Raw genomic sequence first — 15,146 nt, forward strand, 5'->3', positions numbered from 1 at the left:
GAAAACCTGAGGGGCACCATGGTTATTTCTTTGCATGTGTGGTTCTCTCCCGCCCCCATCTAAATATTTTTATTAAAAAAAATCATGAAAAAATGTTAGCCCCACTCTATCACCTCAATCCTAGTTTTTTCTATTTTGAAATGGCAACCAGGGGCACACCTTTCAGCCAGACAAGCACTGGTGTCCCTAGCAAACAAGAGCTAAATTCCAGGATGGGGAGGAAGAACAAGGAAAGCTAGTCCACACCTCCCATCGCCCCCACAGCCCCCTTTTATTTCTCTCTCCCACTCATGTTTTTATTCCACTTTTCTGTCCTGGATTGGAGGTGCAGGCTGATCCCTCAAATCAAAGTTTTCCAGTTGTCATCTGAGGCCCATCATGAAATCAGTTTAGTGAGTCACGATTAGAAATTTAAAAAAAAAAAAAAAAAGAATAGTTCAGAAAACATCAAAGCACATCATACAAAGTAAAGATAAACACTGTTTAATAACGGATTCCTTTTAGTTGTGTGTGGTTATGTTGGGCCAAAAGGCAAAATGTTTTTCTTACTCTGGGTTGCGATCAAACATTCTGAAATTCCCTGAAGGAGAAGGCGAGAGCAGTAAACATCAGGGCAAAGGTGGCCAGTGGGACCTTCATATCCTGGAATTACCGATGCTTAAGTCCCAATCTTAAAACATGAAAGAAAATAATTTCCTAGTAGAAATTCCACCTTTCGATAACTTGTAAATCCCCATGCCTAAAAACACAGAAGGAGCAGTGAGGCAAAGCTTTTGAAATGCTTGAAGGAAAAATTTTAGTATCTCAAGATTACCATCAGCTCCGGTGCTGGAAAACTTGGGCAATGGTTCCTTAGAACACGTTGATGGGAAGATTCATGAGTGAGAGATGTAGAGCGGAAAGCAAGTTACAGATGTTCCCAGAATCCCCATCCTGTCTAGGATCTGCACATACCTGTGAGGACCCATCGGAGGAGGAAAAAGTCAAGTGATGACTAAGCAAATGTTTCAGAAGTCCTTTACCCAACACTGAAACCTTAATAAAGCAGTTTAAACTTAGAGCGGAGAAAAGTTTTGTTTTCTTTTTCTTAATAAAAGGAACATGGAGTCTGACCTTGACATTGGAAGGTCTGATTTCGGTGAGTCATATCCGCACTGCTATGAGTTCTTCAGAGTTTTGATGAGCAAACACTAAATCCCACCAACACCGAAATATTGCCTGACTTCAAAGGCCCAGTGTGAGAGACGGCCTTTGATGCAGAACAGAGGGCCCGGGTAGACACACCAAATGAGCCCAAGCACCCTTCTAACTAGAAGAATACCAAAAATGCTAGGAATGCCCTGCCTTGGCAGAGCTCGCCAGAAAAGGAGGAGGGAGAAGGCAGGACGAAAACCAAGCCTTATCTCAGTATTCCGGAAACTTTTGAGCAGGAATGGTTTCTTTCTTTTTTATCAGAACTTTTTAAAATTAGAAGAGCTTTTTTAAGGCATGTCATGAAATGCATTTGGTGGTGGTGGTGGTTTAGTTGCTAAGTCATGTCCGACTCCTGAGATCCCATGGAGTGTAGTATTTAGTAGTCCCCATTTGTCTGGTTTTTAAGATCCATTGATTAAAGGTACCAGCCTCGGTATAAGCCAAAAACTCACCCAGAGAAACACAACACCCCCATGTAAGCCTCCAGTGGTTTCTGTCCCCAGATTACCGGCAAATCGACTCCTGGAATGGAGGGACCTGTGAGTGTCACGTTGCATGCTTGGGGTTGCCACTGTATGCTGCTGCGTCTCTCGGTTCCTTGGGAATGTCATGGAGGCTGGAGTCGATTTCAACTCACTGACAGTGAGTCGACAGTAACTCACTGTCACTGAAGAGTGACATTTCTGGGTTCTAAAAACAATGATACTAGTAACATAATTGCTGCTTTTCTTGGAGAGCTAGAACTTGTGTCAGAGCTGAGTCAGAGTGCTCGATGGTATCAGAAGAGAAAAGGTGTGGGCAGCCTTTGCAGAAATGTGTTGCCAACATCCGTGTGGGTTTGGATGCTTTACCCAGGAGCCTGGGTGGAGGTACAACCACCCAGGCTTAAAGGCGGCAAATTCTCCCTCCTAATTCGAGGTCGATGTGTGCGATTCATTCCTCTTTAACGATACACAGACACATATGCCCATCAGCAGTGGCCTTTCAGAGATGGGTACGGGGAGCGACAAAATCGAGCAGGGCCCTGTGGGACTCCTGGGCATGGAAGGCTTTCTGGCCCCTGTTTCTGGTTTGCAGGGAATAGACTCCAGCCTCCATGATATTCCCTGAACTGCAAAGGGCAGATTAGAACAGTTGCTAATCAGAGAAGAGAGGAAATGCAGAAACTAGAGAAGAGCAGCCAAGAAACAGTAGTGCAGCCTTGGGGGAGGGTCCTGGTTCCTTCTCAGGGGATACACAGAGCAACGTCTTCGAGCTCTTTACAGAACTAAAACCCAATGAATGGAAGGTGTTCAGCTCAGTTCAGTTGCTCAGTCGTGTCTGACTCTTTGTGACCCCATGGACTTCAGCACACCAGGCCTTCCTGTTCATCACCAACTCCCATAGTTTACTCAAACTCCTGTCTGTGGAGTTGGTGATGCCATCCAACCCTCTCATCCTCTGTCGTCCCCTTCTCTTCCAGCCTTCAATCTTTCCCAGCATCAGAGTCTTTTCCAATAAGTCAGTTCTTCGTGTCACGCGAGTGTATGTTCCTCGGTTCTTTGTCTCGACACAACAAAGATTTGGAGCAACGGACATTAAAGCCCTCGGCGCGTCACAGCTCTCAGGTCTTGGACTAACCATGCTACAGCTCTTAGGCAAATCAGTGTTACAGCTCCATTTTATTTAGAAGATAGCAGGAGAATCCAAGACTCAAAGAGAAGAGAGTGGAGGAGTGCATGGGGAGGGATGAGGGGGAAAGACAGAGAGAGAGAGAGAGAGAGCACGCGCACGCGGGAGAGAGAGTCCCAGAGAAAGCGCTTTGGCTCCTCCTTTTATATGTTTTTTCCTCCACCTGGGCCTGCCCTATGCAAATTGGGCTTAGCCAGGAGTGCTGTTTGTTCTGTTGGTTCTGCCTGAAGTCTTCACTGTGGTCCTCGGACCTTCCTTGTCTTGTAGCCACCGCCATTTTGGACTCCTTTTCCCTATTCTACCTACCTAACATTCGCATCCAGTGGCCAAAGGATCGGAGTTTCAGCTTCAACATCAGTCCTTCCAATGAATATTCAGGGTTGATGTCCTTTAGGATTGACTGGTTGGATCTCCTTGCAGTTCAAGGGACTCTCAAGAGTCTTCTCCAATCCTTCAGAGCTTTTGGAAGGTGTTAGCATTCTTCATTCCAGAGAACACCACCTGAGCCCTAATCCTATCAGCAAGCTCACCCTTGACCTACTGCTATAAAACTCCTCACCAAATCCCCATGGGTTGGGACATGCAGTTTTCTGAGGCAACAGCCTGCTGTGTCCCCCTTTCCCTGGCAAAGCAATAAAGCTATCCTTTTTCTACTTCACCCAAAACTCTGCCTCTGAGATTCGATTCAGCACCAGTGCACAGAAACCAAGCTTTCAGCATCAGTGCTTTGCCCTGATAGGAATATGTTATTATTGACATTATTTACAGCTGCCAGTGCATGACAATATTAACGTAAAGACAGCCATTTAGCCTCTTTTATTGTGTTTTTAGGGGCTTCTCCAGTGGTACAGAATCTGCCTGCAATGCAGGAGACTCAGGAGATGCAGGTCTGATCCCTGGGTTGGGAAGATTCCCTGGAGAAGGGCATGGCAACCCACTCCAGTATTCTTGCCTGGAGAATCCCATGGGCAGAGGAGCCTGGCAGGCTAGAGTCTACAGTGTCACAGAGTCAGACACAACTGAAGCAACTGAGCACACACACGCACGCTGTTTTTAAGTCCTCAACAGACAATGCACCATTCTATTCCCTAGGGCAGAGCATACACCCCCACCCCCAATCACGGGTATGTCACTGCCTTGCAGTCATTCATTATCTTTAGCAAGAATTACTTAAGGCCTTCCCTGGTGGTCCAGTGGTTAAGAATCTGCCTGCCAATGCAGGAGACATGAGTTTGATCCCTGGTCCAGGAAGATTCCACGCCATAGGGCAACTAAATCCGTGCACCAAAACTATGGTGCCCATGCTTTACAGCCTGAGAGCTGCAACCACTGAACCAATGTGCTGCAGCCACTGAAGCCTGGATGCTCTAGATCCCATGGTCTTCCACAAGGGAAGTCACCACAGTGCGAAGCCCACTCACCTAGAGAGTAGTCCCTCTCACTGCAACTGGAGAAAACCCCACACAGCAATGAAGACCCCATGCAGTCAAAAATCAAGTAAACATATAAATTAAAAAATTTTTAAAGACTTACTTTAATCTTCCCCTTGGGATAACAGCTGCCAGTCCCTGAACTCAACTCCCTGACAGGTCCTGTGCTAAGCATTTTACACACAGCACTATATTTTTATTCTTTACAGCAGCCCTGCATAGAAAGTGTATCATGTATCATCTTTATTTTACCATTGAGTTATAGAGGCTCAGAACACTTCCTTCCACTGTCCAAGATCACAGACAGCCCCAAAGCAGACAAGAACATGAACCCCAAATTCAAAGACCTGCTGCAACCAAAAATTCTCCAAAGGGATGAGATTTAAGGACGAGGTGAAGCATGGCACACAATCAAGGAAAGAAGATTCCAGTGAGGACTGCTGATAAAATACTCTCCACACAACACACAAATGTGCCCTGATCTGTAGCCTCAGCCAATCTCCCTGGTATAAACACTTTCATCAGGGTGGCTGTCACTGCACACAGGTAAGGACGGGCCGAGAGGGGTGAGCTGGCTCCCATGGTAAGGCTGGCTCCATGCGCCCTGGGCTCAGCAGTGGGGCCTTTGGACACTCAGAGTGTTATGCAGGGACTGGAACTGGGGCCATGGAGAAGAGCCTCTGGAGGTGAGTGCTGCAGAAAAAGAGGGAGGAGGGTGTGGGGACAACCTCACTGCCAACACTGTTTCATAACAGCTCATTGGAACTCCAGCAAACTTCAGTGCCCCAGGTCACCAATGTCCATCCAGGTCACACAAGATGCTCTGGTCTGAACCCTTGTGTCCCCCTAAAATCCCCTTGCTGAAATCCTAATGCCCATGTGATTAGGAAGTGGGATTAGGCATCAGGAGGTGGGGCCTTTGGAAGGTGCTTAGGTCATGAGGGTGCACCCTCATGATTGGGGTTAGTGCCCTTACATACGGGACCCCAGAGAGATTCCTTGCCCTTCTGCCAAGTGTGGTTAGAGTAAAAAGGACAGCTGTCTATGAGAAGCAGGTCGTAAGAAGATACCAAGTCTGCACCTTGATCCTGGCCTTCTCAGCACCCAGAATTGAGAGGAAGAAATTTCTGTTGATTGTAAGCCACCTCATTCATGGCATTTTGTGATAGCAACTCAGATGGACTAAGACACAGGGCTCGCCCCTCTAGTCTGTTACACATAAGGCAGTCAGAGGGGGCTTTACAACCCCATCCAAGGACACTGCCTGCTTAAATGCTGCCCTACAGGAAGACTCCGCCTCCTCCCTGGCCATCAGGGCCCTGAATCCTGCCCCAGCTCTCTGCCTGGTGTTTCTTTCTGCTCCCTCCAGGCCCCTGCATCTCCGGCCGCAGGCTTCTCTAAGGAGTGAGCTTCCTGTGCCCTGACCTGACCCCAGCCAGGAGTTCTTCATCACTTGCTGGGAAAGTCTTCCCTGAACTGAGGTCAATTGATTCCTCCTTTGAGCTTCCTGCACAGTATCAAGGGCACAAGGGTCTTCTTTAGATATTTTTTTAAGAGAGAGGGTGTTTCTGGGGAAAGGAGATGTTTGGCCTAGAATCTAAGACGCGATCAAGTATGGAAAGATCTCAATAAATGTTTTCTGGATGACGGGACAATGGAAATCACCCAAGACAGAACAACCATCCATGAACCCTCTGCCAGACGTGAGTTCTCTTCATAAGCAGGACCTGGCCACACTTGTGCACAGCAGTGCTTAGTGAGGGTCTGATGAAGTGAAGTGGGCAGACAGGCCTCACTGCCCGCTGGAGAAACAGGGCTTTGGCCCTGCACCAGCTTTCCCGGGGCCTGCTGATCTCACAAGGGCCTTTTCACTTCTTTCAGATGCTGGTCATGCCCAGCCTCTAATCATAAGCAGTTTTCCAACAGACAGAAAATGCGAGACACTATCTCGCAGAAGTGTCTTGGCAGAAGTGGAAAAGAAGGCGAAGCTTAGGCAGACAAGGGTGTGGCCAAGGGTGTCATCTTTTTTGGGGGTGGGGGGGGCTCTTTTTTTGTTTGGTTTTTTTTTTTTTTTCGGCTGTGCTGGGACTTTGTTAGAGCACGAGGGATCTTTAGTTGCCGCATGCAGGATCTAGTTCCCGGATCAGGGACTGATCCCCCTGCACTGGGAACGTGGAGTCTTAACCACTGGACCACCAGGGAAGTCCCTGGTGTGGTCATCTCTGAGATCAGGCGCCTCTAAGAGCGTGGGCACCTAGAAATGAATTTCCTGAGTCTACTGAGTGGGGGAGGAGTTGGTGAGAGTTCCTGGGGGTGGCGTAGACTGTTCTGCAAAGTCTGGACCTACTTGTGGGAGTCTGTGATTGTGTGTACTTGCGAGTAAGTGTGTGGCTACATGAGTGACAATGCGTATGTGTATAATATGGGTGTGATAGTATGCATGTGTGAGAGTCCAGCTGTGTGCACTGTGAGCGTGTGACAGTGGGGGGGCACATGTGAGTGCGAGTCTGGGTGTGTGTTTGAATGAATTACTGCATTGTGGTGGCAGTGCAGAATTTTCCAAAATTTCATCCCTGACCGTTGGCTAAATGTCTTTGCTAGCACACTGCTGTCTTTCCAACAAGTTTTTCAAGTATTCCCAGGAACCTGTAATTACCTACACTTCTCTCAGGCCCTCCATGCCTGGAGGTGTGACCTCCTCATGGAACAGCAATTACTTTGGGACTGCAACCGGTTAACCACAAAACTGGTGTGCGTTAGAAAGGGGGGAAGTCAGTGGAGAAAGGTGCAAGACTCAGCATGGAAGAGGCTGGAGACTTCCCTGGAGGTCCAGTGGTTAACACTCCAAGCTCCCAGTGCAGGAGGCGCGGGCTCAATCGCTGGTCGGGGAACTGAGATCTCACACGCTGCATACAATGGCCGGAAAAAAAAAAAGGACAGAAAAGGCTGCTCCCACCAAGCCCTCTTCTTTCTCTCAGGAAAGATGCTGCTTTAGGATGGCCCACTGAGGACGAGAGTGGGAGGAAGCCAGCTCGTAAAGATCTGTCACTGTGGGCTCAGGCAGTAATTGTGCCACCAGCCACCCCCAGAAGAACAAGCCGCCCCGCAGCTGAGGGGGTGGGGGAGCCTCATAACAAGCCCTCCTCTGAAAAGGAGAACCAGCTCCCCATTTTTTGGGAAAAGCAATTGCAGTCTCTTGTCGCCCAGTACCTTTAGCATCAGTACCACCGAGTTTTACAAACTAGGAAGGAGTTTTTTAAAAACTCAGGGGTGGGCTTCCCTGGTGGTCTGGTGGCTAAGAATCTGGCTGCCAATGCAGGGGACACGGGTTTGATCCCTGGTCTGGGAGGATCCCACATGTCGCACAGTAACGAAGCCCAGGTGCCGTGACTACTGAGCCTGTGCTCTGACGCCTTCAAGCTGTAACTACTGAGCCTGGGTGCCACAGCTACTGAAGCCTGAGTGCCCAGAAGCCCGTGCTCCGCAACAAGAGAAGCCACTGCAACGAGAAGCCGGCGCCCTGTTCCCCTCAACCAGAGAGAGCCTGCATGCAGCAAGAAAAAGCCCGCATGCAGTAACGAAGACCCCAGCACAGCCAAATAACTAAATAAACAAAAGAATTAAAAAGAAGAAAACTCAGGGGCCAAGAACCTACACAGGTAAGTGTGCACACACACGAGGCTGGGACCCCGGCATGTCTATTAATAAGCGTTCCAAAGCTGGACGGATGCCAACTGGTCCACTGGCGGAGCATTTTCATCAGGCTATGAATGAAACTGGGAGCCCACACCCCCACGCACTCTGCCCCCCTCGGCAGTTACTTACTAGGTTGGCATTTAAAGGAGACCAGGAGGTATTTACTGCTTCCTGGACAAAGGTCAGGTCCAAAAACACGGCTATTGACCAGGAGGTGGCAGGCCCGCTGGTTCTGACACTCGTCCAGCACCTTCTAAAATGAGAGGTAGAAAAGGGACAGGCTTGAGAACCACAGCAGCGTCTGCGGGACCCCACGCCTGGGCTGCTCTGGAGGGACGGGCCCCTGCCTGCCTGGCCTGGGGCTCCCATTTAAAGTCTGAGTCTGAGCCTAAGTCTAAGACAGAAGCACCCACACGGGGCTGATCGGATCGGCCCCGGTCTGCCCATCGCTCCTCACAAAAAAATATCTGCTCCAACAGCGCCAGGCCTCCCACAGAAAACCAGTCTCCAATTAGCCTTGCCTGGCACCACTACTGAAGTTCTGGCAAAAGAGTGACGTCGTGGAGGCTCCTGGGGACATAAGCTATATCAAGGTACCACAGAGGGTGGACTGGAAGAAACGCAGATGCCCACCCCTACCCACCACGGCTGTGCGAAACAGTCACAGCTACGCATCCTTAGAAACCCCCAACACGGGTCACAGGAACCATTAGCGTTTGGAAGACTCCTGGGCTTCCCCGGTGACTCAGATGGTAAAAGAATCCACCTGCAAGGCAGGAGACCCGGGTTCAATCCCTGGGTTGGGAAGATCCCCTGGGGAAGGGAATGGCTAACTACTCCAGTATTCTTGCCTGGAGAATCCCATGGACAGAGGACTCTGGAGGGCCACAGTCCATGGGATAACAAAGAGACAGACACGACTGAGCAACTAACACTTTCACTTTCAGTTTTTGGAAACCCCGACCCAAATGCAGGTCAACACATGAAAATTAAAAAGTTGATCCTTACCCTCACCAACCGCAAGGGCACAGGACCCACCCACTTCTGAGCGGTATCCCATCCAGCGGAACACTCAGGCTTTCTGTTGAGCCTCTGGCTTTAAACACTTTCCTTCAAGCCTCTCCTGACCTTTCCCAGGCTGATCACACCTTTGTGAGTGAGTCTGCTCTGGGCAAGCTCGGGGACCACCCACCACTGGGTCGCAGGTAGGCCTCCATCCCACTGCTGCCCTCCCAGTTCCCACATGGGTCAGGACCCCCCCCCCCATCATGAACACAGAGGTCCTCCACACCAAGAATAGGAAAAACACTCCTAAGAATCTACTTATTCCTGTTGGACTGAATTTAGTGCCAATTCACAAGCCTGTCTGGAGTCACCGTGTTCTCACAGTCGCCCATGGAATATCTCGTGAAGGATGCTGGCCCTACCAGGTATTCTCTGTCACCTTAGGGGCCTCACAGTTGTGCATAAAATCAGGAAAAATGCCCAGGGAAATCCCCAAGGACCCCAAAAAGATGGAGCATATTCCTTGGCTGAGGGAATCATCAGCCGTTGCATAGCTCCTTGTGTTACAACCACGGGACCCAAGGCAGCGATCTTTCCAAAGTGTGTCAGAGCTGAGAGGTGCAGGGAGGGGACTTCCTATAGCCATTTAGTCTCGGGATGAGGTAGGATGGGAAGGTGTCACCCCGTTCCCTTCTACGTTGGGCAACCGCCCTCTGAGGAAGCCCCTTGCATCAGCTCTCAAAACACAGGTTAAAAGAGGAAAGAATCTCTTAACCTCTGGAGGAAAAAGAGCAGCACGCAGGGATGCTTCTGGCAGACGAGCCCTCTGAACAACATCCGGACTGTGTTTACAAATGCTGAGTCGTCCGCCTGGTTACGGGAACATCCTCTTCCCTCGGGGTTGCCTGGCAGAGGCAGGCGCCCAGATCAGAGGATGAGGTTGGTGCCCGCGTGTGCCAGGAGTTCATACCTCCCCAAAGTAGGCACTTCCGCCTTGGTGGCACTGGTCACTGTTCTGTGAAAGCCCAGGGAAAAGCCTGGCACCAGGCAGGTGGGCATGGGCTGCTGGACTTAGGAATAGGGACATTTTCAGGGTACGGGGAAGGGCTGGAGGGAAGGTGGGGCATGCAAGGAAAGGAAATGCTTATCTCCAGAAGAAACATGTTGTCTCTCCTCAGGGCATGGAAACCAGGGGATTCATTCAAACACATTTATGTGGTTTCTTGGTGGGTGTCTTCACCAATCATGTGACCACCCAGATACTACAGTGCTTGGCATGAGGCAATAAATAGTCCAGGCAACAGAAAAAACCTTACGTTATCACATTAGGTTTGTTTCTCCTCTTCCAGCCTTAGGGAGAGCTGTGCCGTGTTGAAGCTGATTCTATCTCTCCCCAATCCTTTTCGGAAATTTACCGTTACTCTCATTTCTCACAACAGACAAAAATCAAGCTGACATCTAATTCACCAGCTACTCTAACCGCCTTGACATCAACAGATTCATAGGGAACTTCGGAGGCATTAAAAAAAAAAAAAAAACAACTGACTCCATAACCTTGGCCAACTAGTTATAGATGTTGAGGGGGCCAGGAAAGCTGGATGGAGGTTGTTTGGGTAACTGAAAGCAAGAATAGTTGAAAGTCATCATGGATACTGGGGTTGGCCAGAAGAGTTCTTTCAGGTTTTTTGTGCGCTGCTACAGAATGCATTAGTTTTGACCTCCTCGTAGACCAAGTGTTTCCCCAATGCCAATCGAAAAAAGAATGAGTCAGCTCCGCACCTCCACCCCCAATTCCTGGTACTATCAAGAGTAAACCAGCAGAGACTGGTCAACAGAGATCCAAACAGTTAACCAGCAGAGACTGTTCAACAGAGATCCAAACCAGAATAACATGATTATCTACAACTGGAGAAGCAAACCCTAAAAAATAGCAAAGATAATTATTGATATTCCTCTTCCTTGAGTGCATTCTCTAAGAATCTGACTCTGATGTCTGCCTTGCAGTTTCTACTAAAGCAGGCATGGCCTTTCCTTGTCTCCTGGGGGTGGGGTGGGGGGTGGAGGGGCTGATGAGAGATGTTAAGTCTCGAGGTTGAAACCCAGCATAATGGTATGACTTAGTTTTAATGCAGGGAGCAGCGTGCCTTTTAATAAATTCATTCTGCAAGTGTATCACGGGAGGGCTCCAATAAGTAGGCATTCTATACAGACTCAGAAGCAAAGACGAGCTCATTTGCCAAATTCGTGATCTGTCTACACGGAGATTTTCAGGGATCAGGCTTGCTTGGAGTGAACTGTGGAATCACAAGTATATACACAGAGAGAGGGACAGAGAGGCAGAGGCAGAGAGATAGAAAACCATTTTGTCATCTTAGAACATCTTAGGAAAGGCAATACCTGCAGTGTGGTGGGCACCACACAGGTTAGGCTGTCTTCCCTCTGGGAGGCAGGCTGCTGCGGACTACACTTTTGGTAATCTTGCCCATAAAATGCCGACTGGACACTTATCGTGGAATGCCGAGGACACTGCAGATTCAAATGGTCCCCGTCACAGGCATAGGCGGTGTGGTTTTGCAGGAGTTTGGTTAGGTAACCTGGAAAATATTCAGCTGGGTTACAAGGGGTGTAGGACTTCACCACTCCTTCATGGATTTCGGAGCGGGAGGACCTCAGCTCCCCTTGGGCGGGGGCTGGGCAGTGCAGAAGGTGTGGGCGGGGCTTCATCCGCTGTGGGCGGGGCTTCCTCCCTTGCTCCCTGGGACAGGACATCAGACAGAGCTGGGGGCCGAAAGGGAGCAGATGCTGACTTTTCTGTCTGGGCTGGAACCCTTGGTCTGGGCTGGCCCGTGGCAAGGCTCCGAGAGCGTGTTCCCTCCAGGAAGCACTGAAGGGCTGGCCAGGAGGCAAGAAGTCCTGAAGCATCTCTATAACGTAGGAAGAGGGAGACTTGGCTTCTCTGATCTCCCACTAGCTGGGCCAGGCCTTCCTGGACCGAGAGGATGCCCATTTTATTTTAGAAAACCAGTCCCGGGCCTGCCTCTGTCCTGGAGAAGAAATCAAGGCAGGCATCCTGCCTAGGGTAAGGGACTTCTCTGAAGGGAGGGGAGAGGGGATGGTAGGGCTCCGTTATGGGTCCAGCAGTGTCTTCCCCCAAATTGACCTTCACCAGGAACCTCAGAATGTGACCTTATTTGGACACAGGGTCATGGCAGATGTAATTAGTGAAGCTGAGATCAGGAGTGAGAAGGTCCCTGAATCCTATATGACTGGTGTCCTGACGAGAAGAGAGGGAGACACGGGGCGGCAATCATGTAAAGACTACAGTGATGTCTCTGCAAGCCAAGAACCTCCAGGGTGGTCAGGAGCCAATGGGAGCTGGAAGACAGTAGGAAAGATTCTTTTTTTTAGTTAAAACATATATGTGTGTGTGTGTGTGTGTGTGTGTGGCTGTGCTGCACAGTCTGTGGAATCTTAGTTCCCTGACCAGGGATCGAACCTGTGTCACCTGCAATGGAAGCTCAGAGTCTTAACCCCTGGGCCACCAGCGAAGTCCCAGGAAAGATTCTTCCTGAGAAACTTTGAAGACAGCACGACCCTGCTGACACCTGATCTAGACTTCTGACTTCCAGAACTATGAGAGAATGTATTTCTACGGTTTTCAGTCATCTGAGTTCAGAGTCATTTGTTACAGCAGCCCCAGGAGACTTATACCGGCTCCCTGTCACTGCACCTCCAGCGAGGCTGGCTGGGTCGAAAAGGCCTTGGGCTCGGAGGAGCTGTGGACAGCCTGGCAGGCACCAGCAGCCTGGACGTTTTCTCAGAAAGGAGGAAGGAAGGTTCATCTGAGATGCAGATTCCTTTCCTCCTTCTCACACCTCATGAGGTCAATCGCGAGGCAGCTGGGAGGGAAGCCAGGGACTTTCTGGGGAGGTGTGTGGGAGATGGTGTGGCAGCGTCAGCCTTCGAGGGGAGGAGGGGTGTGGAGGAAGGCAGCCTCCAAGCGCCCCAGTCCCCGCAGGGATGGGCCGTGCTCGAGCTATTCCTGCTTTGGTTTCAAAATCCTCTCTGAACCGTCATGATTGACAAAAGGCACCCAGTCCAGCTCCCTGGGCTCCCCTGATGGTCGCTGAGAAGGGACTCAGATGCTCGGCCCTAGGTGGGGCTCACCTGCCAAAGCACACCTGCCCAGTGTGAAAGCGAAGACTGGGCGCCCTCACCAGCACTCTGCATCCAGACCTTAGGTGTCCGGCTGTAATTACTTTTTTCCTTCCCACCCACGACCACCATCATAAGACCGGCCAAGGAATCAGCCACCCCGAATTAACTTCACTTAGAGAAGTAAAGTCTAGCTTTGAGCAGCAAAAAGGCCTGTGAATCGGGGCTTCCCAGGTGACATTAGTGGTAAAGAACCCACTTGCCAATGCAGTAGATGTAAGAGATGTGGGTTTGACCCCTGGGTCAGGAAGATCCTCTGGAGAAGGGCACGGCAACCCACTCCAGTATCTTTGTCTGGAGAATCCCATGGACAGAGGAGCCTAGTGGGCTGCGGTCCATAGGATCACAAAGAGTTGGACATGACTGAAGTGACTTAGCATGCATGCATGCATTGTGAGTCAGGATCCTGTTTGTTGGAATGTTGTTACTTATAAGGTGAACCCCTCGGGGCACCGAGAGGGACCAGGCAGAGATCCCTTGCTGGTCCTGGGGCCCCAGGTCAGGGTCATCCTGTAGGGTGCACAGGTGGACCCTGATGACGCCATGATTTATGCAAGATTCTCTGTGGGGTCTTAGGATCCTGGGAGCTCAGGGTGGCTCTGAGGCTGCCCGCAGGCCGGTACCCGCCCTGAAGCTTCCCAGGGTTGTACTCTCATCCTTGGATCCCCTCGGCTTTGTCAATAAAATGTTCTTGTCCATCATACCCTGTCCTTCATGGGGATGCTCAGCTGGCTGAAAGCTTAAATCAGTTCTGGGAGCATGACCTCAGGTTAGTGTTTATGGTCTGTTCGAAAGGCCATTTACTCTGGCTAAATGATGTTAAGGCCCTGGGACAGATGGAGCCACAAGACCAAAGGGGCCTGATTCCCAGACTGATGAAGTGAATTGCTGCCTGCTGCACAGACTGTCACGTGAGTGAGAAAGAAACTTCTGCTGTGTTCGGACTATCAACTCTCATCACCCAGTTTGTCATGTGTCAGGAAACAAACTTGATCTCCGTGGGACTGTTTGCATCAAAATACAGCCGGATGCACAGCAATGGCCAGAGCCTCCCTGCTACCATCTTCATATCCTGAGAGTGATGTTCTGGAGACAGAAGCTCGATGCACAGAATTGATTAACTGGAGGTCTTTCCGGCCCTTTTGCACTTTGAGGAGAGAGGGGAGCCTCCTTCCCGATACATCAGTTCTGACACTCTACAAGCTCAGCAGTAAAACTTGCTCTAGACTCAGTCTAATTCCCTCTTCGGAAACCTAGGCCTAAGTCCAGCAATGGAATATTATTCATTCCTTGGACTGCAAGGAGATCAAACCAGTCAATCCTAAAGGAAAGCATCCCTGAATATTCACTGGAAGGACTGACACTGAAGCTGAAGCTCCAATACTTTGGCCACCTGATGTGAAGATCGACTCATTGGAAAATACCCTGCTGCTGGAAAAGACTGAGGGCAGGAGGAGAGTGCGGCAGACAATGAGATGGTTGGATGGCATCACTGATTCAATGCACATAAGCTTGAGCAAACTCTGGGAGATAGTGGAGGACAGAGGAGTTTGGTGTGCTGCAGTCTTTGGGGTCACCAAGAATCAGACATGACGTAGTGACTGAACAACAACAACAAATGAAATGAGCTATGAAGCCACAAAAGACATGGAGGAAACAAGAGGTATATGATTAGGTGAAAGAAGCCAATTTGAAAAGGCTCCATATCGCATGATTCCAACTATATGGTATTCAGGAAAAGGTGAAACTATGGAGACAGTGAAAATATAAGTGGTTGCCAGAGGTTTGCGGGGGAGAGAGGGATGAATAGGTGGAACACAGAGGGAGTGTAGGGCAATGAAACCATCAAAGGTGGCACCGCGTCAAGAGAGAAGCTCGGTATGAACTATGGACTCTGGGTGGCAATCTGGTGTCACCGCAGGTTCCCTGGCTGTG

The 15,146-nt window shown here is 49.9% G+C and overlaps 1 protein-coding gene across 10 annotated transcripts in view; it reads right to left on the reverse strand.

Moving 5' to 3' along the window:
- EVA1C (eva-1 homolog C) overlaps nt 1–15,146 on the reverse strand; it is a 135,948-nt gene that overhangs the window by 73,178 nt on the left and 47,624 nt on the right. For 9 of the 10 annotated variants that reach the window (XR_009736566.1, XR_009736562.1, XM_061417259.1 and 6 more), the window contains exons 2-3: nt 11,394–11,590; nt 8,121–8,244 (exon numbers count right to left, since the gene is read on the reverse strand). The exons of the other annotated variant lie outside the window; for it this stretch is intronic. Coding sequence is in view for 7 of the 9 variants with exons in the window: in XM_061417259.1 (XP_061273243.1) it covers nt 8,121–8,244; nt 11,394–11,590 (321 nt within the window). In the remaining 2 variants the exon portion in view is untranslated. The remainder of the gene's footprint in view (nt 1–8,120; nt 8,245–11,393; nt 11,591–15,146) is intronic. 10 annotated transcript variants of the gene reach the window in all.

This window comes from Bos javanicus, chromosome 1, assembly GCF_032452875.1.
Source record: "Bos javanicus breed banteng chromosome 1, ARS-OSU_banteng_1.0, whole genome shotgun sequence".
Taxonomy (NCBI): domain Eukaryota; kingdom Metazoa; phylum Chordata; class Mammalia; order Artiodactyla; family Bovidae; genus Bos; species Bos javanicus.